The sequence below is a fragment of the Saccostrea cucullata genome, unplaced genomic scaffold (assembly GCF_032062105.1).
Source record: "Saccostrea cucullata isolate Sc308-1 unplaced genomic scaffold, CSIRO_AGI_Scuc_v1 ctg1747, whole genome shotgun sequence".
NCBI lineage: Eukaryota > Metazoa > Mollusca > Bivalvia > Ostreida > Ostreidae > Saccostrea > Saccostrea cuccullata.
The window spans coordinates 27,876-49,649 of record NW_026938559.1 but is presented as its reverse complement, the minus strand read 5'-3'; the positions used below and the strand labels follow the sequence as shown (position 1 = coordinate 49,649).

The 21,774-nt window shown below is 32.0% G+C and overlaps 1 protein-coding gene and 1 long non-coding RNA gene across 3 annotated transcripts in view; one reads left to right on the top strand and one right to left on the bottom strand.

Annotated features, from left to right (window-relative positions):
• LOC134250614 (furin-like) overlaps positions 1–13,235 on the top strand; it is a 46,196-nt gene extending 32,961 nt beyond the window's left edge. The window contains exons 8-13 of the mRNA XM_062732972.1: positions 3,276–3,376; positions 8,107–8,213; positions 8,306–8,432; positions 9,253–9,527; positions 11,976–12,065; positions 12,895–13,235. Coding sequence (XP_062588956.1) covers positions 3,276–3,376; positions 8,107–8,213; positions 8,306–8,432; positions 9,253–9,527; positions 11,976–12,065; positions 12,895–13,235 — 1,041 coding nt within the window. The remainder of the gene's footprint in view (positions 1–3,275; positions 3,377–8,106; positions 8,214–8,305; positions 8,433–9,252; positions 9,528–11,975; positions 12,066–12,894) is intronic.
• A 5,364-nt stretch (positions 13,236–18,599) lies between these two features.
• On the bottom strand, positions 18,600–21,729 carry LOC134250612 (uncharacterized). Of its 2 annotated transcripts, XR_009988533.1 has the most exons (5): positions 21,454–21,729; positions 20,940–21,045; positions 20,729–20,834; positions 20,393–20,460; positions 18,600–20,094 (listed from the first exon to the last, which is right to left on the bottom strand). It is a non-coding gene; the product is annotated as an uncharacterized LOC134250612 (long non-coding RNA). The 2 variants fall into 2 exon arrangements; XR_009988534.1 differs by lacking the exon at positions 20,940–21,045 and having other exon boundaries at positions 21,454–21,506.
• Positions 21,730–21,774: the final 45 nt, after the last annotated feature.

Genomic DNA, 21,774 nt, shown 5'->3' with positions numbered 1-21,774 from the left:
GGCTAGCAACACCTCAGAAGCGGCGTGATGTTCTTAATTATTATAAGAAAAAGGGTCTTTCTATCCTATGTTTACAAGATACACATTTTACTGATGATTTAGAACCAAATATAGAAGCTCAATGGGGATATAAATGTATTTTTAGTTCTTTCAGGTCCAATTCACGTGGTGTTAGTGTCTTATTTAATAACAACTTTGAATTTAAAATCCATAAAGAAAAAAAGGATTGTGAGGGAAATCTAGTTGCACTAGATATAACAGTTGAGGATAACAGATTAACTCTTATTAATGTTTATTGTCCAAATCTCGATTGTCCAGAATTTTATGAAAAAATTCGTGAAATTTTTTTGGAATTTGACAATGAATATTTCATACTATGTGGTGATCTAAATCTTGCTTTGAACCCTGCTATCGATACATATAATTATACTCATGTGAACAATCCAAAGGCTAGAGACAAACTTATAGAAGTTATGGAGGATCTTCATCTTGTTGATTACTTCCGGATTTTGAACCCAGAAAAAAAAGTGTACACATGGAGGAAAAAAAATCCATGCAAGCAAGGTCGGCTTGATTATATTCTTATATCTGAAGGTTTATCCAACTTAGTAGAAAATTTTACAATAAAACCTGGCTATAGATCAGATCATTCGATTGTAGTTTTAGAACTTAAGTTCAACTCTTTTGAGAGAGGATGTGGCCTGTGGAAATTTAATAATAGTTTGCTGTATGACATGACATATGTGGAAAAAGTTAAACAAGAAATTGAAAAAGTAAAATTGAAATATCTACAAAGCAAAACATCTATTGATGATATTTTCTGTATTGATGACAGTCTATTTTTAGAAGTTCTTCTAATGGAAATAAGGGGAGTAACCATTTCATATTCCTCATATAAGAAAAAGAAGAGAGATGAACTTGAAAAATCATAAGTAGAAGAAATAGAAGAAATAGAAGAATTAGAGTTACAAAATAAAAGCAACACAGTTATTTATGAGGAAAAAAAAAATCTCTCGAAAATTTAAGACGAGAAAAAATGCAGGGCCATTTAATCAGATCACGCGCGAGATGGGTTGAAGAGGGTGAAATTATATTAAAGGCATTATTATTCAGGAGAAAGAACATAAAATTTCCCAATATGCTGATGACACTTCGCTTGCCCTTGATGGTTCACCAAAATCACTTTTTGCAGCTCTTGAAACTTTAGATTTTTTTTCACGGTTATCTGGGCTGAAAATAAACAGTACTAAAACAAAAATTATTTGGATTGGTTCAAAAAAATTTTCAAACCAAGTTTTTCACCACCCGAGATGGAAGTTAGATTGGGGGTCAACAACCTTCTCCTTGCTAGGCATAAATTTTTCAGTAGATTTAGAAACAATAACTGACATAAATTATGATCAAATTCTACCTAAGGTAAAATCATTGATTCAACAATGGAATCGACGAATACTAACACCCATTGGTCGAGTTACTGTTGTTAAAACCCTTATATTACCAAAACTCAATCATTTATTTATTTCTCTTCCTGCACCTAGCATTGACAAAATTTCTTTATTAAATAATTATTTAATTTGTATGGAAATCAAAATGTGAAAAAATCAAGAGAACAATAGTTATTCAGGATAATCTGTCTGGAGGTATAAAGATGGTAAATATTGACAATTTTATGAAATCCTTGAAATGCACTTGGGTCAAAAGACTGTTGACTGCAACAAACCAACCATGGTTTGATAGATTCCTGGCAATTAATGGAAATGATGTTATAAAACAAATTTTAGATTATGGAGATGAATACATTTCTAATGTCATAATGTCAAAGAATAACCCTTTTTGGTTGGATGTTTTTAGTTCTTGGAAATATGTTATGAAAAAGGTAGAACATGACATGGACATAAAAACTAAGGCTTGTAATATTCCAATATGGTACAACTCAAACATCAAGATTGAAAATAAGAGTATTTTTATAGAAAATTGGTATCAGAAAGGTGTCAAAACTGTTGGAGATTTTCTGTCTGAAGAATGCAGTTTTCTTTCAAAGTCTGCTTTCCAAAAAAATTTTAATCTTCCTACTGTAAATGTAATGCAGTACAATAGTGTTATTAGTGCCATTGCAAAATGTTTTTAAAATATATTAAGAAAACAAAATAGTAAAAAAGTTGTCTACCTTATTTACCTTTTTATTTTGAATGTATTTTTTCAAATACAAAATGTTCAAAAATTGTTTACAATGTCATAAACAAAAATTGTTTAAAGCCTACAGCAATTTCAAAGTGGAATTTAGAGCTGTCTTCTCATGGAGTGAGTGAAATATGCACTCAAGATGTTTTTCGAGTGTGTTTCAAGACAACAAATGATTCTTCAGTACAATGGCTTCAATACCGACTTCTTCATAGAATTCTACCTGTCGGGTACTATCTTAAGAAAATTAATATAAAAACATCTGATTCATGTAGCTTTTGTAAAGAGGATACTGAAACTATTCAACATGTATTTGTAACTTGTTATGATGTAGTGAATTTATGGAGAAATTTGAGTATGCATATCTATAGAGCAACTACTAAAAGAATTGGTTTTAATTTCAAAAATATTATTTTAGGTGAAATGCCATTCACTAAAGATAACATAATTATAAACTTTGTTATATTATATACTAAGCAATATATTTTTAGTTGCTTATTACAATGTATAAAACCAAACTTTCTTGGTTTGGTAAATCATTTGAAATTGAAATATAATAGTGAGAGGTGTGTATCAATTAATAACTCTATACTGTCATTTTTTGATAAAAAATGGGACTCCTGGAAGAAAATGTTTGAATCAAATTGACATATTTATTTTGATCTGAATATAATTTAAATGTCTTTTAGTATGTTTGCTTTTGATAATCGCTTTTTATGATTTGTGAACAATTGAAGTAGGGAATTATAAAAGCAGCCTTAATTTTTCCGTATACACGTAATTCCAGTTAAATCCGATATGTGTGAGTGAATGTAATGGAGGGTGTGTGTGTGAGTTTAAAATCCTTTGTATATATACCATTATGTAGCGAGCAATTTATATGGAATTTTGTTTATATGCAATGGAAATGTAAATAAAAAAAAAATTTTCTATTAATAAAAAAAAAAAAAAAAAAAAAAAGCTCTATGCATATATGTGCAATCATAATTTTCAAAATATAAAATATGCATTGTATTTTAGATTTTATCAATCTTTGATGTAATTATTTTTTTTACTGTAAAATAGATTTCAAGTTGTCTATTTTTTTTTTAAAGAAAACAACAGATGGACTGAATGGGAGTACACCATACTTTGGAAGAAATTCAGCAGCTGTTCCTATGGTATCTGGAGCAATTGCATTATTGCTACAAGCGAAGTAAGATTATCCGACATTATATTATTATAGTCATCTACTCTGTTACGGTAACCTGTATAAACCACCTTTAACAATGATCATTTCCTACGCAATACTGTTAACAATTAATAGGAAGAAGTAAACGGAATAAAGACGCACAGAAAGAGAAGTTTTCAAACTTATCTTATCTGTATTAATCTTTATTTTCAGATAACCTTAATTCTCATAAAAATAACATATTATACCTAATTTTGTATTGAATTGAGAACGGTCCCAGCAAGGGACTTGCACGGATTAACATATAGTATGTGCAGAAAAAAATAACCACAGTGAATAATATGTAAACACACTACATAATTGGGCCTACATCTATGCGTGAAGATAGACTTTGTTCAGATTTGAGCTGCATTTTGAAAGGAGTTTATTGACATTTTAAAGCTTCACTATCACAGTTAATGGAGACTTGGATTTTCTCATAGATACGTCTTATGATACATGTATGTCAGACAGTAAACGAAGGTTATCTTCAGGTGCTAAAAAAAACTCCAAAGCCAGTAAAAATGGCAAATGGAGGTAGCTCAGATAGCTCTCATTTGGATGGGGAATCCAAATAATCCGATATCATCACCAAAGCAATTAATATTGAAAGATTACAATGTTTCACTTCACTGTATTCCTCCTTCCCGAAAATTCACCGTGGGGAAATGCTTCTTTATTCTGCTCACATTTATTATCGCAATGTTTTTTAAAATTATGAATCGGATGTCATAATTGTATGTGGTGACCTGCAAGAATCGGAGATATAAAAGACTGTAACGACTTCCTCGATAATATACCGCTACGTTTCTCTGTTGACATTACCCATAAGCAACATGGAAGTTCATTTTTAAAATTTCTAAATGAAAGTCGATTCTGTACCTTAAATGGCCGTTTCGGAGAACAGACAAATCAGTTTGAATACCATTTTAAACGTAGACAATCAGTAGTTAACTATATATGTGTTCATCGCAATGTTTTTTACTCGGTGCAAGATTTTAAAAATGAACACAACCCCAGCAAAGTCAATGAACACAGAGTCGACGAATTCCAAGCGATTTCATAAATTCTAATCCAGCCATACACGCAATAATTTACTTGTTAGAAAAATAGTATGTTGTGAAACTTCAAGAAAAATAAACAGAATCTTTGAAAATTTCTTTGAAATTGTTATTAGTGAATGATGGAATAAATACCTAGCTATGATTGGTCAAGAAAATGAAAGAAAAATGTGTATATTCACAAACCATACTGGAACAATTAGCTAAAGGAACTGTGGAAAACTATGAGATACATGAAGATCAACATAAAAGGAGCATGAATTATGTTAAAATTATAAACATGTTCAAAGCATCTTAGGCAAACGTATCTGTTACTATGAAAGAAAACATATATGAACCTAAGCTTTAGATATTGAGTCCTTATTAAAAAATACTCTACACAATGTTATGACGACCAAGAAGTTAGTTCAGATGTTCATTTACTAAAACAAACATGATATAACGATTAACATGTAAACCTGATTCTGATCCAAAATTTTACCAAAAATTTAAAAACGAGGCTATCAACCAAAAATTACACTTAGAACGTATGATGCTTGTCTCCTTGTATATACCAATACTTGTTCAAATTCGCAATTAAACGAATTGGAAATCCGAAAAGTTGTCTATAAGACAACAACAATAACAAAAAAAAAAAAAACAAAAAAAAACGGCAAGTCTGTAAAAGTAGATGGACTGCCGTATGAAGTTTTGAAAAATAAAAAAACGTCGTCAAAACATTGCACAAAATGTTTCAGTTATGCATTAATACTGGAGTTGTATCACATACCTGGCGTAAAGCATTTATATAGTATCAAAGACAACAAATCCGATCTTAGAATTCCATTGAAATACCGTGGAATCAGGTTTTTATATGAAGTGTACAAAATATCCATTTCCATATTTAGCAGCAGACTCCTATTCTATTTGTATGAAAGAGATAATTTGTCGCCCACATAACTTGCAATTTCCATCAATGATATTGCTACAGCCATTAAAGCATTAAATTATGGAGTACAGATTGAAGAAAATCTTCACTTAAGTGTATTACTGTTTGCGGACGATATTACAATTATTTCTCCGAAGGAAAACATGCAGGACATGCTCAATGTTGTGGACTCGTGGTGTAAAAAATTGCTTCTTCGAATCAATCCAAACAAAACCAAATAGTATACTTCCGGAAGAAAACGCAAAACAAGAAGTACTCATAATTTTCACCTAGTATGAGAAAAATTTATATTGATTGAATTTAACAAAAATTTAGTGAATGACATGAAAGCTTAGAAGGCCTGCCAAGTATACAAAATATATAACCTTTGTTCTGCCGATAACGAAATAATGTTGCTGACTGTTCGTAACCAGTGTTACATAGATATTTTACTCATGAAAATTAGAGGATAGACTTTATCGTACTCAATTTATGAAAAAAAAAGATACATGAAAGAGAATTATATTTAGGGCATGATATTTTACATTTAGACCAAAATTCGACATAAAGTGCGTGCATAAATAGCACCTAGAACTGCAGCTTAAAAATACATCTCCTCAATCGTGATATACATGTATGCTATAAATACTTATATTTGGTTTCATTAAATATGAAATATTTACATTTCATATATGCATTTTGTTTATAAAGTTTTGGGAAGGTTATTTCATTGATATACCATAACACGGGATGTGGGTCAGAAGATCAAAGAATGCAATTTATTTTGACGTCACAAATGTTGAACACCGTGAAAGTACAACAAAGGGAAAATCAACATGCATGCAGATTGGATAAAAGGCGTTTGTAATGACTCTTCAATTCATTGTTATTTACTCAATGTCACAGAATGAGATAACAAATAGTATTCAAAATAAAAACTCCAAAGAAAACAATTCAAAAAAGAAGGAGAGCAAACGCTGGCCTCCAAAACATCAGAGGTGGATCAGGTATCGAGGCTGAGTGAGAATCCCCCGCCGACCGTTTACACCCTCCATGTGCTCCTGTCATCATCGGGAAATAACAGGAAAGTCCTATACTGTTTCAGTGTAAAAGTAATGGACAAACAATGAGTATGAAAAACGTCTGTCAGCATTTGACTCAATGATAAATAGCATTTGCTTACAAAGGCATTGTATCGACCATGTAACTTACGAATTGATGAGTTTAAACAAGACTGCTGATATTCTTATTTCATCAACGTGTTTGTCAATAATTTACCTAAATAATAATTATATTAAATTAACCCTTAAATTAACAAAACAGAGAAAAAATTATAAATTAAACATATAACTCACCTCAGAAGTCCTTAACACTAAGAAAAAACATGTTCTTTAACTTGATAAGATTTTACGAATAAGAGAAGTGACTTGCATTCTGAGCCTGTGTATTTGTGTCCGAAAGCCGGTTCTAAGAAGGGATAAAGCCTTACCAATTCAAGTAAATAAATAATATAAGTGTGGTGAACAGGTACCAAGAAGAGTATTCAAATAAGAGGCCCAGAATATGATAACTGAAATAAACTACGGATCAAAGTTGGGAAAAATAATCGCAATAAAACACATAACAAAATAAATAGACAATACAACACCGTAAATTAACAAATTCTCTGGAATCATCAATGTTCGTGGGGGACCAATGTTCGTGGATTTCGTGGGTCACCCTTATCCACGAATTTTCATCCCCACAAACATTTATTTTGTAAACATATTTATTTATTGCATCTTTTGTATTTATGAGTTACCCACGAAATAACGTCCCCATGAACAAACAAAATTTTGCCTACCCACGAACATTGATCCCCACGAATTAAAATGATTCAACCGTACCTCATGTTTCGATTTAATTGCAGTTTCATTCCAATGTAAATGTATGCCTTTTATATAACGACAGATGGAAACAAGGAGTTTTTGTATGTTTACACATGATTAGGTAGAAGAAAATAAATTAATTAAAACATTTCGATAGAAAATACATTGAAGGGGACGTACACACGGGTCAAAATTAAAAAAAAAGATGATAATATCAATATTAGCACACATCATATAAATTTGATGACTTTTGCAATTCTATAGTTAACTTACCTTTTTTATGCAGCAATATACTCTCATCACCTTGATACGGAGTTTATGTATCTCAGCTGATTCGATACGCAAGAGCATGCTCTACGTAGGAACGATTTCTAAAACGAGGTAAATTATTGAAAAGTACGTTGATAACACAAGGATATTAGTTTTGTTAAAAGTCATCATTTCGTAACTTTAATGGTCGATACGATGACCTTGACATAAAATACAAATTATCATTGTGTCTTATTTTGACCGACGTTTTTCATACTAATTGTTAGTCTATTTCTTATACACCGAATAGACGATGAATTTTTCCGTAATTTCCTGATAATGACAAAGAGCACATGGCAAGTGTAACCTGTCAGCATAAGATTTTCACTCTTACACTGCACCTGTTCTATCTCCGATGTTTTAGTTGTCTGTGTTTGCTCTGCTTATATTTTGTATCGTTCTATGGACTTTGATTTTGAAAACTGCGTTATCTCCATATCCTTCAGTACTCTATTTGTCTGTTGTTTACTTTATTAAGCTTTAGTTTATTTGTACTAAAGCGTTTCAGGGAATCTGAATAGCGATTCTCTAGACTGTTTTCAAATGCTTCTGTTTTTTTTTACATTGCAGTCAAAACGTAGGGTACAGAGATGTTATGCATCTTCTTGTTAAGACAGCCAATTCAAATCTACCTTTCCATCCTGATGATTTTGTTTTAAATGGAGCTGGTTTAAAAAGTAAATCTTTTGCTATTAAAAAAAACAAACAAGATGTTAACTTTCGAATTAAGAAGACAGCAAAAATATGGAATTTTCAATTGATATTTAAGCTTCTGTTACCTTTGGTTTTGGACTGTTGGATATTGGACGTCTTGTTCAGGAAAGTCGGGAGTGGCAAAATGTACCTAAAGAGATTTATTGTGAAAACATCTTCAACCAGGAGCAAATTCCTCAAACGTAAGAGAAAAAAGCCCTTGTTTGAAGCTAAAATACAATTGGATTTTCTTATAGAAAATAAAAGCATGAGAGTAAATTGTTATTCTAGAACTTTTGATTAAGTTATTTTATGAAACATGTCGTTCGTCAGTTCGCACACCATTAACATCACAATCGTTGAAACAATTTCAAACCCAACAACCCCACCTACACGGGTCTTGGTTCTTCATTTAAGACACTGATTTCAGAAATACCAGAAAGGTTGTCAACTTGTAAAGATTTTTTTTAAAGTTAAGTATAAATCTCAATACAATTTCCTTTATAATTTCGAACTTTTTGTCTGGGTTAGGATAGTAAGCATACCGAGAAAAGGAGAATAATAATATTCTTAAAGCATTTCTACAAATGTAACAATTATACTATGATTATGCATTTTTGAACATATGGCTTTAGCCAATGAAACAGCATCAACGTATCTCAAAATAGCCTTTACTGTTTCTTTCGCAGAGTAAAGTATCATGATATCTGTATATATCTTTTGCGTTTGGCACGATCCCAAGAGATTTTATGGTATCTTTTACAGAGTAAAGTATCATGATATTTGTATATTTCTTATACGCTTGGCACGATCCCAAGAGATTTAAAGAGTGTATCCTTATCTTAAATTACATGGTTCAACTGCACATCAAAATGTAACTGTGAATTTAGATTTTCCATAGCATTCGACCATATGCATTATTAATAATTTAATATTTAAGATCTTTAATTTTATCAATCATTTTACTCATGGAAAAGAAAAATATGATAATTTTGTAATATATTGATATTCATATATTTATAGACTAAACGATCGCATTCAGATGAGTGTATCTCCATCTTATTGTGGTATAGAAGAACTTGAACATGTAACAATATATCTTAACGTTTCTTCAAACCGGGCTGGTTTTCTTGAGATAACTTTAACATCTCCTTGTGGAACCAATACTACAATCATACCTGGACGGCATATAGACTACAGAAAAGTTTTAACCATAAATGTGACGTCAGTGCAGTTCTGGGGAGAAAATCCAAGTGGCATGTGGATACTCCAAGTCAATGATATTGTGCCTGTTAATGGTATTTTATAAATGAAATATTGTAGTTCATGAAATATTAATTGTTTTAATTTTCATTGAAAGCTACAAGGTACAAAAGGCTAAAAACGATATCTTTCAAGTTTTAGAAGCATTTAGAACAAGATATGTTTTTGAAACACTGATACCCCCGTATGGCAACATAGATAAGATTAAACTTTCCCTAAATGCAAACTTAATATATTGGTACCCAATGTAGGGTCTCCTAACTGGAAATACAATTGTGTTAAATGAAAGCCATATCATCATCTGTTCCCATGTTATGTCTAGACTAAAGTGTTTTTTTCATAGTACCGTTATCTTCAGGATCAAGGTCAGAAGGTCAAGGTTATTGATACCCAATGAGAGATCTTTCCACAAAGAACACATGAGTGAAGTATGGAAGCCTTAGCTCTAACCGTACAAAAGGAATGGTAAAGGTGAAAAAGATTTTAAAAGGAAGTAAAAAAACCAAGATCAAGGTCAGAAGGTCAAAGTCATTGAAATTAAATGAGATGTCTTGTCACGAGAATTATATATGTAAAGTATTAAAGCCCTAGCCCTTACTTTAAAAAAAATATTGCCAAGGTTAATGTTTTTTATAAGTCCCAAAATCTTTACGGTCAAGGTCAAAATGTCAATGTCATTGATACCCAATGAAAGGTACTGTATAGGGGGAAAATAACTCGCGGTGTTAATATTCGCTATATTCACGGTGTTAATAAATCCGTGAATTCAAGAAACAGTGAATAAATATACAATAATCTCCATGTTTTATTTGGAATTTTGAGAATAGACTACGATAGGTTGACTACGACAGGTTGATATTCATGTACGTGCAGTACATGGTCGTTTCAGTAATTACGAGTAGTATTCGTCATTCAATTAATTAAATTATCACGCTTTACTTTAATTCAAATCGGCAGATAATAACTCGTGTTTGTTCAAGAGCTGTTTTAATAGCCAACGCTACATGTTTCATCAATCAAAACACGTGGGCCATGGGATTTGATTACCCGTGCGTAATTAATTTTACCACGTGTATTTGTTACCTGCATTATCATGCATGTTAGTTTCTATCAACATTTTGGTTTTAAAATATCATTCAAATAAATATCGAACTTAGGATGTGGAAGATAATATTTCAGCGAACTACATAAATACATTTACTTCTGTCCAGTGGTTTTTCGCCGCGTTGTATTGAAGATCTTTGGTGCACATGCACTCATAGTAATAGCATAAAGTAAAGTCATTTGACGTTTAGAGTGTAGGACGTTCAATAACTGCGCTTGTATTAATGAATTATTAATTAAATCTATCAATTTTATATAAACCTCCCCTGTTGTTCGTGAAATAAAAACAACGCTGAAGAATGTAGTTTATATGTAGCGGTATAGATTAAACGAATATAGACAAGGGAGGTAACTTTTATCATATACCAATTCCGCGAATTCAAGAAACCGTGATTGTGTCAAACAAGAGAAAAACGTGAAAATCACAACCCGTGAAATTAATCCCCTATACAGTATTTCTACACAGAATATATATATATATATATATATATATATATATATATATATATATATATATATATATATATATATATATATATATATATATATATATATAATATATATATAAGTATGGAAGTTCAGCACTAACCTTTCAAAAGTTGTGGCCAAGGTTAAAAATATTGAAAATAGGTCAAACTCCTAGGTCAAATTAAAAGGTTTCGTTTTCAAATTAAAGGTTTTGTCACAAGGATAAAAAAATAAAGTATGAAAGTCACAGCTTATACCCTTAAAAAGATGTGGCCAAAGTTGTTTTTTTAAGTAGGTAAAACTCCAAGTTCAAGGTCAGAGGGTCAAACCTTTTGGTATCCCACGAAAAGTCTTTTTACAAGGATTACATGTGAAGTATGAAAGTTCTAGTCCTTACCAAACATAAGCTATTGCCAAGGTTAAAATTTTTCATCAGTACGTAAATATCCAGGGTCAAGGTCAAAAGGTCAAGTTTGTTGGTATCCATTGATATGACTTTTCACAAAAAAATGTATATATATGTAAAATAAAATTGTTCTGGTATATACTGCTTAAACGTTATGGCCAAAGTAAAATTTTTGATTTTTTGTGTAAAAGTGAGTCAAGCCCCAAGATCAAGGTCAGAAGGTCAAATTTGGTGGTACCCAAGGAAAGATCTTGTCTCAAGAATTACACATATGAAATATGAAAGTCAACCTAAATCAAAAGTTATGGGCAAGGATAAAGTTTTTGCAGACAAACAAACAGACAGGGAGACAGACAGCTAGACAGACAGAGAGACAGACAGACGGACACGACAAAAACTATATATCCCAGAAACTTCGTTTGCGGTGGCATAGAAATATAAGTTCCTGTGTTATAATACAATTCTTATTCCTTGTCGTACTTATTCATACTCTTATAATTTGTAGGTATACTCTTTTCTTGGCATATCCACATGATAGGAATGGCAAGCGTTCGGAAATTATATAGTGGCCAAAAATGCAACTCATATTACGAAGGTATTATTAATACGCAACTGTAAAGCTACTTAAGTTTTCAAAACATCTTACTTATATGTTTGTTCAAAACATATTTCTGCGTATAATATAAGAGTTGAAAAATGTCTTACAAATAGAAAGGAAAGATATGGAGATAACAGACAGTATTCAATCTCAAAGTCCATAAAACAATAAATAATAAGAGCAGAGCAAACACGGACCTCCGAAACATAAGAAATTTGATAAGGTGCCATGGAGGAGTGAGGATCCCTTGCTGACTGGTCAAACTCGCCATGTGCTTCTTGACCTGATAAGGAAATGACGGAAAAAAATAGTCGTAAATTCAGTGTATAAATAATGGACTAAAAGCATCAGTCAGCATTTGACGCAATGATAAATTGTATTTACTGATAAGGTCATTGTATGGACCAAAGAATTTATGAAATGATGAATTTAAACGAGACTGCTGATATTCTTGTTTCATAAACTTGCTTTTCAATAATTTACCTCGTAGACGATATTTTTTAAAGTAAAAAGTGCAAATTTTAAACCATACAAAAACATGCTTCAAATATACAATACGATTTGACTTCTCTGATGTATTTATTATTATTTCAAGTTTCCCATCTTTTTTGCTATAATTTATCAGCTTTGCCTTTTTTGTAAAATGTATATACCGTAAAATTCCTTATATATTCCAAATGAAAAAAAAACTTAACACGAAAACTTAACTTGGTATATGTTATATAATTACCAATTTAAAATTAGTAAACACTTGTATGATCAATGAGCATTTACACGAAAAGTTTTTTTTTTTTTTTTTACATGTCTATGCATATTTTACTTTCAGAAACAACTAGTGCATCTTTAACAAAAAATATAACGTTTGGAAATGGAATTGGATCAACCGTGAGTGGTACAAAATCTACTGCTGAACGGCAAACTGGTACTTCGTTTTCAACAAACCTGTTATTAAGTTCATATCTCTCTACAGCTGTAACACATTTGCCGAATAAGTCTGCTGATTATACAACAATCAGCACTACGAAAAAGCAAAACAGTGACAATCTAGTTTTCATAATTCCGTTGATAATACTCTGTGTAATTTTGATAATTTTTCTTGTCCTTTTAGTCCTTTATAAATTAAGAAAGAAAAAATCTTTTTCGTTAAAAATGCATGAAATTCGATAAAGTATCACATATATATCACACATTATTTTAAGAAAATCCAGATAGCAACATTTTTAATATACAATGCCGTGCCATACGTGTTTCACGTTTTCATGACATTGCAAATTCTAAACGAATTATCTTTAGGTAAAATAAGGTTTACTTACAAAAATACCACTGAAGATGATACCTTGAAACTGTCAATACTTTGTAGCATGACCCTTGGCTTTTAGAACAGCTTGTATTCGTCTAGGTATGGTTCCGTAGAGACACTGTATATAGCCTTGAGTCAACGAATCCCAGATCCGCAACACAGCATTTACAAGTTCTTGTTTGGATTTAATCTGGTGTTGCTCTCGCCCAAGTCTGATTTTTATTATCATCCAGACATTTTCTATCACATTATTATCAGGAGATTGCGATGGCCAGTCTAAACACGGAATATTTTTGTCATTTTTCCAATTTTTAGCCCGTTCAGACATGTGACATGGGCAATTGTCATCTTGAAAAATCCAAGGAGAATTACCAAAATGTTTCGCGATAACTTGCCATAAATGATTGTCCAATATATTTATATACTTCTCTGTATTCAAATTACCATCAATGGGGGTTAGGATATCAACGCAAGAGTAGGAAATACAACCCCAAAATGAGACGGTGATACGGACGCCGCCATTGCGCACTGAACGCAGTCCGAAACACTTGGGCCTCCACTTTTCATCTGCTTTCCTCCAAGCGTACATACGTTGATCAGACCCAAGAACAACTTGCGTTTCATCAGAAAATATAATATTTTTCCATTGATTATCTACAGTCCAATTTCTTTGGTTTTGACACCAATCAATTTGTCTTTTTCTGCTGACAGCTGATATTGTGAGGGTTTTCGCTACTTTATGTCGTGTGTAACTCAAAAGATGTAATTTTCTCTGAACAGACCGTTTAGAAACTGGACGAGGCACAGAACGATTAAATTCTTCTGTTAAATCTCCTAAATTTTGCTTACGATCTCGGAGAACTAACCTTTTCAAAATCCATTTGGACTTGACACTCATTTTTTTTGGTCGTCCGCTTCGTGGGTCATTGTCGATACTTTTTCGTGTTGCATAACGTTTCAAAAACTTCGATATGGTAGATCGATCGTATCCAGTTATTTGTGCTATTTGTGCTTTTTGTGCTTTTTTCCTACCCTCATTATTTAATCGTAGTATTTGTTGTTTTAGAGCACTTGTCATTTCTCGGCGATTTGGAGCCATGTTTTGTTTACCTTTGCTACTGTTATAAAAATAGACCCGCGTGCGTAGGGGAACTCCCGTGTGACGTAGATACGCTATATATACTACTGATTAAATTTAGTCGGGATTGACATCGTATTTACAGGAATATTTACAAGAATGCAACCATGAAATATTTTTTTTAAATAAAAGCTGAAAAAAAAACGTGAAACACTCATGGCACTGCACTGCATCTCTTTTAAAGGCAAACATATTGTTCTTGCTGCAACATACATAAGTTTGATATCAATCAGCTGAATATTTCACGTATAAGGATGGAGAAATTGTAGAACATTACAACTTGCTACATTTTGTTTTACAGAGTGTTAGAATTCTTTGTTGTTGATAAATCCATTCAAAAGCAACATTTCCTAAATAATTTTCTGCATTTAAAACATTTCTTGTACAAACCAGTTCTTGTTTAAAGAATCACAAACTAACAAATATATTGACATTTGTTTGTAAACGTTTTAATAAAGAAAGGTATATGTTATTAAACATTTAATAAAGAAATTACATCTGTTGTATTATTTTCCAACCGGATTAGATTGGTGAGCAGGGCGGCTACATTCTGAAATGCAAGATATGTCACTCCGGCCTTCCAACAATCTATTGGAATTCCCATGGGAACCAATTGCGCTCCGTTATTAGCAGACCTATTTTTGTATTCATATTAAGAAGAATGCAAATTCTTATGTATGAAAAGAAGAAAACACCTGCTGTGCCCTCAATTCGACTTTCAGATATATCAACGACCTACTGTCAATTAACTACAGTAATTTCAATTCCTATGTCGATACGATATATCCAGATGAGCTTGAGATTAAAGATACCACAGAGTCCGACACTTCTGTTTAATACTTTGATATTTTGCTTGAAAAAGACGTTAATGGTAACCTAACAACCAAGTTATCTGATAAACGTGACGACTTTAAATTTTCTATTGTCAACGACCCTTACTTATGCAGCAATATACCTTTATCACCTGCATACGTGATTTATATCTCAGTTAATTCGATACGCAAGAGCTTGCTGTGCGTATGAACAATTTCAAAAACGACGTTAATTATTGACAAGCAAGTTGCTGAAACAAATATATCATCAGTCTCGATTAAAATTATCATTTCACAAGTTCTATTGTCGATATAATGACCTTGTAAGCAAATTCAATTTATCATTGAGTCAAATGCTGACGGACGTTTTTCATACTAATTGTTAATCCATTATTCATATACCGAATTGACGACGGATTTCTCCTTTATTTGCTGATTATGACAAAGAGCACGGCGAGTGAGACCGGTCAGCAAAAATGCTCACTCCTCCGTGGCACCTGATTTCCACTTGCGATGTTTTGGAGGTCCGTGTTTGCTCTGCTCTGATTTTGTATTGCTTTATGGACTTTGGTTTTGAGTGCTATCTCTATATCCTTCTTTTACGGTCGATTGAGCAGAGCATGCAAGTCTGTTTCAAGTAGAAAAGAAGGAAACACTTGCTGTGGCCTTCAACGCGACATTTAGATATATCGACCACGTATTGTCAATTAATAGTAATAATTTCCATTCCTACATCGATATGATATATTCTGGTGAACTTGAGAAAAAAGATACCACAGAGTCTGGCACATTTGTTTCATTATTTGATATTTCACTGTTTTTTTTATTTTGTTTGTTTGTTTTTTGTCGGCTTCTGATTTCTCTGTCGGTTTCTTCAGCTCACTTTTGAATGCATGACTCTATACAAATTTTTATATAACTGATGGCTATTCAGGTCATTCTAATTCAAACGTCTTTTGTTTCCTTATATAAATGCCTTTTCAATCTTATACTTTTTAGGAATTACTTGGTTTGGAATTTTTCGACTAAGGTTTAAACTCCTTTCCTCAAGGATCCATGCTTATATTAAACATGTACCTAAATTATTTGATAGACATGCCACTTGTTTAACAACTAAGCAATTTAAAATTTAATTCAGAATTTTAACTGCTCTTTGTACCCCAGAGAAGACTGGATAAATTAACCCACGCAAGTGAGTTAAGGACACATATGGAGGTTTCTATGCAATTTATCTAATTAAATTCCATAATTGCTCTACCTGCACGGAAAATATTAAGACTTGTTTTCTAATATATTCTTGGTACCCACGACATGTGATAGCTAATGCACATTATGATGTCATATTATGATGTCATCGACCTATACTACACAAGTTTATAAGAAACATCAACAAAATTGCTTCGGCGCAAGGGCATACCTTACTTTGTTTTACAGAAACAATGTATTAAAAGACGCAGAATATTCCAAGGATTTAAGATAGTGCTGCACAAATGTCGGCACTGCAACTGTTTAGTTACTATTCGTGCAGTTTTAAGTTTAAACATGGTAAAAATTCACAGACCAGTGTAAGTTTCCTAAATTTTTTTTATCGATTGAGAAAGCTTATTTGTGCAGCAATTTTTTTAAATTTAAGAATATTCACCTTAATATTATACATTGTTTAATTTAGATAAGATAGGATATGCCCTTGTGCCTACGTGATTTTGGTAATGTGATTTATTACCTTGAATGGGAGAGAACAATGACATATACACTGCTTGAAAAAACACCTTTACAAAACTTTACTTGTGAAGTAAATTTCATTAAAGGTGCTCCCAAAAGCAAGGTCATCTTTGTATTAACTTTACAAAAAGTAAAGGTGAAAAGGTAACCTTTAATTACACGAAAAGATAATTAAATACAACCTTTCACCTTTAATGCCATATTAAAGTTCATTAAATATACATATTGTAGAAAATTCTTATTTAAATGCTGACTATTGTTTAATACACTTATTCTTTGGATTTTCACACTTCGTTTAAAGAATCTAATCTAGTCAGTACCCAGAATTTTAAGACAAATGTCATATATTGTTTTTATTATCTTGTATCCATTTCCAGTGGAAATTAGTATTAGAAATGGTCATCTACAGATTCAAACACTCGACGCATCATTATTTGACAGACTACACCTCAAATAATACAACACCTATGATGTAAGCCAGGTTAGCTTAGTTGGAGCAGCTGGCGTTTATTTTGATACATGTAACAAAACATAAATTTTTAGCATACATTACATTGAATGTGAAACAATAAAGCACTGCAATGCATTTGCAAAATAATTTACATGTAATAAATTGTATCCCTATCACTGACATTAAAAACCGCCCAGGCAAAAACCATAGATGGTTAACTATGGAAAACCTGTGTCCGTCGCTAAGTAAATAATGTCTCAAAGGAGAATGCCGGACGTACATTCAGTGCAATAGTTAAAAATGCATGAACATCCTATAATATTTGCATGTATGAAAAAATCAAAATTAAAATACATTTCAACAGTTTTGTTATTTCCATTTCCAGTATATTTATACAAATATGATATATATAAAGCAAAAAAATTGTGTGTGTATTGAAGAGCATTGGCTTAGAATGATATGAACATATTACTGAATACTCATTTCTCATTGGCTTTTCTTTGGCCATGCCCACATATACAACCAAAACCTTAATATACATTCCTCGCATACAAAGTATTCCCGCTATACTGCGAAACACAGGGAAAAAATATTATCTGCACCAGGATTGCCTACAACTCTCTGAATTGGATGACATAGATCTTTAATATGTACATTGATATTAATGATAAAGTAATTAAAAATATAACAATGGGAAAAATTGGCATACTGATATTTTTCATTTTCCAATCAAAAATGATCTAAAATATTCTGTATTTTTGCTTCTCATATGATGAGTCAGATATACAGCACAAACAATATCCAGTTATAACCTTGAATATAAACATTATATTGAGCTATCTTTGACTTTTGTTTTCCTTTTAACATTCAGATACATGTGAGAAAAAATAAAAAAAGAAATACAGATGACAAGTATAAATTTCACATTTCTGCTTATGAAATGGAGGTCTCATTTCACTTTAGAATATAATACTAATACATGTACAATATTTATTCTTTATGGTGCATGTACATATATAAAATAAACTTTGCAGTTTAAATTGAATTAAAAATGTGAAAAAAGTTACATAAAACATGTAAAAGGCTATTTATACACAGGCTAATAACATCTTCAACTTGTAATGCAAATTGATGCATTTTACATATTCACAAACACAAAATATGTTGAAAAATCTATTAGAATAGATGCGGGGATGCAGTTTGCAAAATGCATGAGATCATGTACGAGTCCAGCTTCACCCCATGAGCCTGTCTATGCTTGATTAAGTTTAGATTTGGTAAATGTTAGTGTATTTGCATATGTGTCCAGCTTCACACATTTTCATGTATGTGCTCGACTTCACACGCCTTGGAAAATATGTAATAGGTTGTGGTAGATGCTTGTGTGTTTGCATATGTGTCCAGCTTCACACATCTTTATGTATGTGCTCGACTTCACACGCCTTGGAAAATATGTAATAGGTTGTGGCAGATGCATGTGTATTTGTGTATGTGTCCAGCTTCACACATTTTCATGTATGTGCTCGACTTCACACACCTTGGAAAATATGTAATAGGTTATGGTAGATGCATGTTTGCATATGTATCCAGCTTCACGTATTTTCATGTGTTTGCTCGATTTACACGTCATAAATGTAAAATATGTAACCAAGATGGTGTAAAACATTTACAAGTGTATGATGCACAAAGAGAAAAAAAAGTTCTGTGTGTTTTGTTCTGCAAAAAAATAAATTATGTCCTGTTGAGAAACTGACAATCAAAATAAAATAACATATTCATTTTACATAACTGTACTGAAATTCACACATCCAGTTTAGATTACTGTACTGAAAATTGTATTTGTGCAAAAACTCTGAATGAATAACATTTAAAACCAAGAATGCTTGCATGTTCATCTATATATCTCCAAGATATTTACTAGTTAGTTTGTAGCGCTGCATCAGGCAGTCTTATAACACATTTCATAATGTCAGTTTGCATGAATAAATCAATTATCCTTGTTCCTCATATCTTGCCGAAATTCTAGTCTACAGTTTATTTACACAGCACATCACAAATAGAAACATTCAGGAAAAATAATTCACTAAAAATAAAATACATGTACAAGTTAAATAATCACATGTACATATAAATCCAAGAAATATTACTATAGGTTATATTCCAAGTAAGTAAGTAACTTTATCTATCTCTAACAGTTCTATCTACTAAGTCTTCTATATTTCCATCTTCCTATCTTATTCTAAAATTCTGTCGCACTATATATATACTCAAGATCCGCTCCTGACGATCAGGAGCACATTACATGTATAAGATCCTTAAGATCAGGAATCAATACACAGGTCATTACAATCACCAGGGGGTTATATAAGAGGGGGTGATTAATATACAGATAAGATGATAATGTGTGAACAATTAAGTATTAAAGAGTTATATTACAGATAAGATATTCTAAATCGCTACAAGTTTACAAATTTTTGATCATATCATTGATAACAGTACATTTTCTTGATCATGACATCTGTTTTGGATTCCCCTCTCTGACATCTTTTCTTGTTCACCAATTAGTTCAACAGTCATCTGGGTACTCAGGTGTTGTACAAGTCCTAATAATAATAATTTTCAAAATTATAAAGAAAAAAAAAATACAATTTTTAAATAGGTTTTCATTACTTCTATTGAAATTAAAGCACAAGCTTTTGAAGACATACTTAAGTAACAACACATGTATAACTAAACATAATGGAAATTTAGACAAAGCGACTCAATGTCAAACATATGATAGTGATACATCTGTAATATCCATGAAACCTACTGACATACTTAAAATGTTTGTGGTGTGTTTTCACTTAGCTTAGCAATATATAAACATTTCTTGATTAAACGTTGAAGTCCAATCCTCACCTGACTTGCACATTCATATGGATTGGTTCTATGTCGATAATCTCTTTCAACAATCTTCATCACAACATCTGAAAGTCATCAATCTTCAAAATTAAATCTGACGGCCACACCTCTCAAGTGTATATAGACTCCTTGTACAAATGCATGGGAAAAAAATTGAATAAAAAATGAATTGTCTACATATCACCATACCTGGCCTCTTTAAAAATGTGAGGAAATATTTTAAATACTTTCTTTACATAAAATCATGTAGTAAGTATCCAACAATGCTGAAAAAAAGTTTTCTCTAGAATTTTACATTTATATTGAATGTAAAAAAAAATCAAAAGACATTACCTAAAATGGAAATAAAGTACAACTGTGACTGGTGTCTCAGGCACAACCAATATACACAAGACCTTTCCATCCTTAGCAGCATGCATTAGCTCCACATTCCTTGCTTCTACAAAAATATACAATGAAAATTTGTTAAAAAATGAGAGCGAAGCTTCATATTGAATGAAAAATGCATTGTTCCTCTACTTAAAAAAAATCAAAAGGCATTTACCTAAAATGGAAATAAGGTAAAACTGTGACTGATGTCTCAGGAACAACCAATAAACACAAGAACTTTCCATCCTTAGCAGCATGCATTAGCTCCACATTCCTTGCTTCTGCAAAAAAATATACAATGAATATTTTTAAAAAATGAGAGCGAAGAGTGTAACATGTACTTCGGGGAACAGAGGAAGGAATTTTGAAGTCAGATTAGTTATATTTCTGCCAGTGTTGGCAGGGGCATAGTTGCTGGGGGGGGGGGCCCCCCCACTTTTTTTCCAAAACTAACATACACTATTAGAAATGTACCAAAAATGTAGTATAAGAATTGGAACTAAATGTAGTTGTCAGTGAGAAAAAGTTAACCCCCCCCCTTAACTCCACCCTAGGCCCCTTTATTGCCTGCCCCCCCCCCCCCCCACTTTCAAAAAAAAAAAAACCATGCTACGCCACTGGTTGGGACGGATAATTTTCCATAATTAAATGAAACAGATTATGCGCAACAAATAAGACATATGTATTACCTTGCAGTCACCGGCCCACATAATGTATACAACTGACAACATCCCAAATTCTTTGTTGTTTACTTGGCGGAATTTTCTTTGCCTTCTAGACTGGTTCCCAGCTCTGGTTCCCATACATTGCCGTGAATAAGTCCTACGTTTATTGGTTTTGTTTACAAGCTTCAACATCAATAAAATCTCCAGCACATTTACAGCTTGTATTGTAAACTAAACTGAAAACATACTTTACATAAAATTTTTAGCTCAGTATTATGTTATCCTCTTCATTCAAGTAATATGTAAACACTTCTCGAATGTAAAACGAACGATCTACTCTAAACA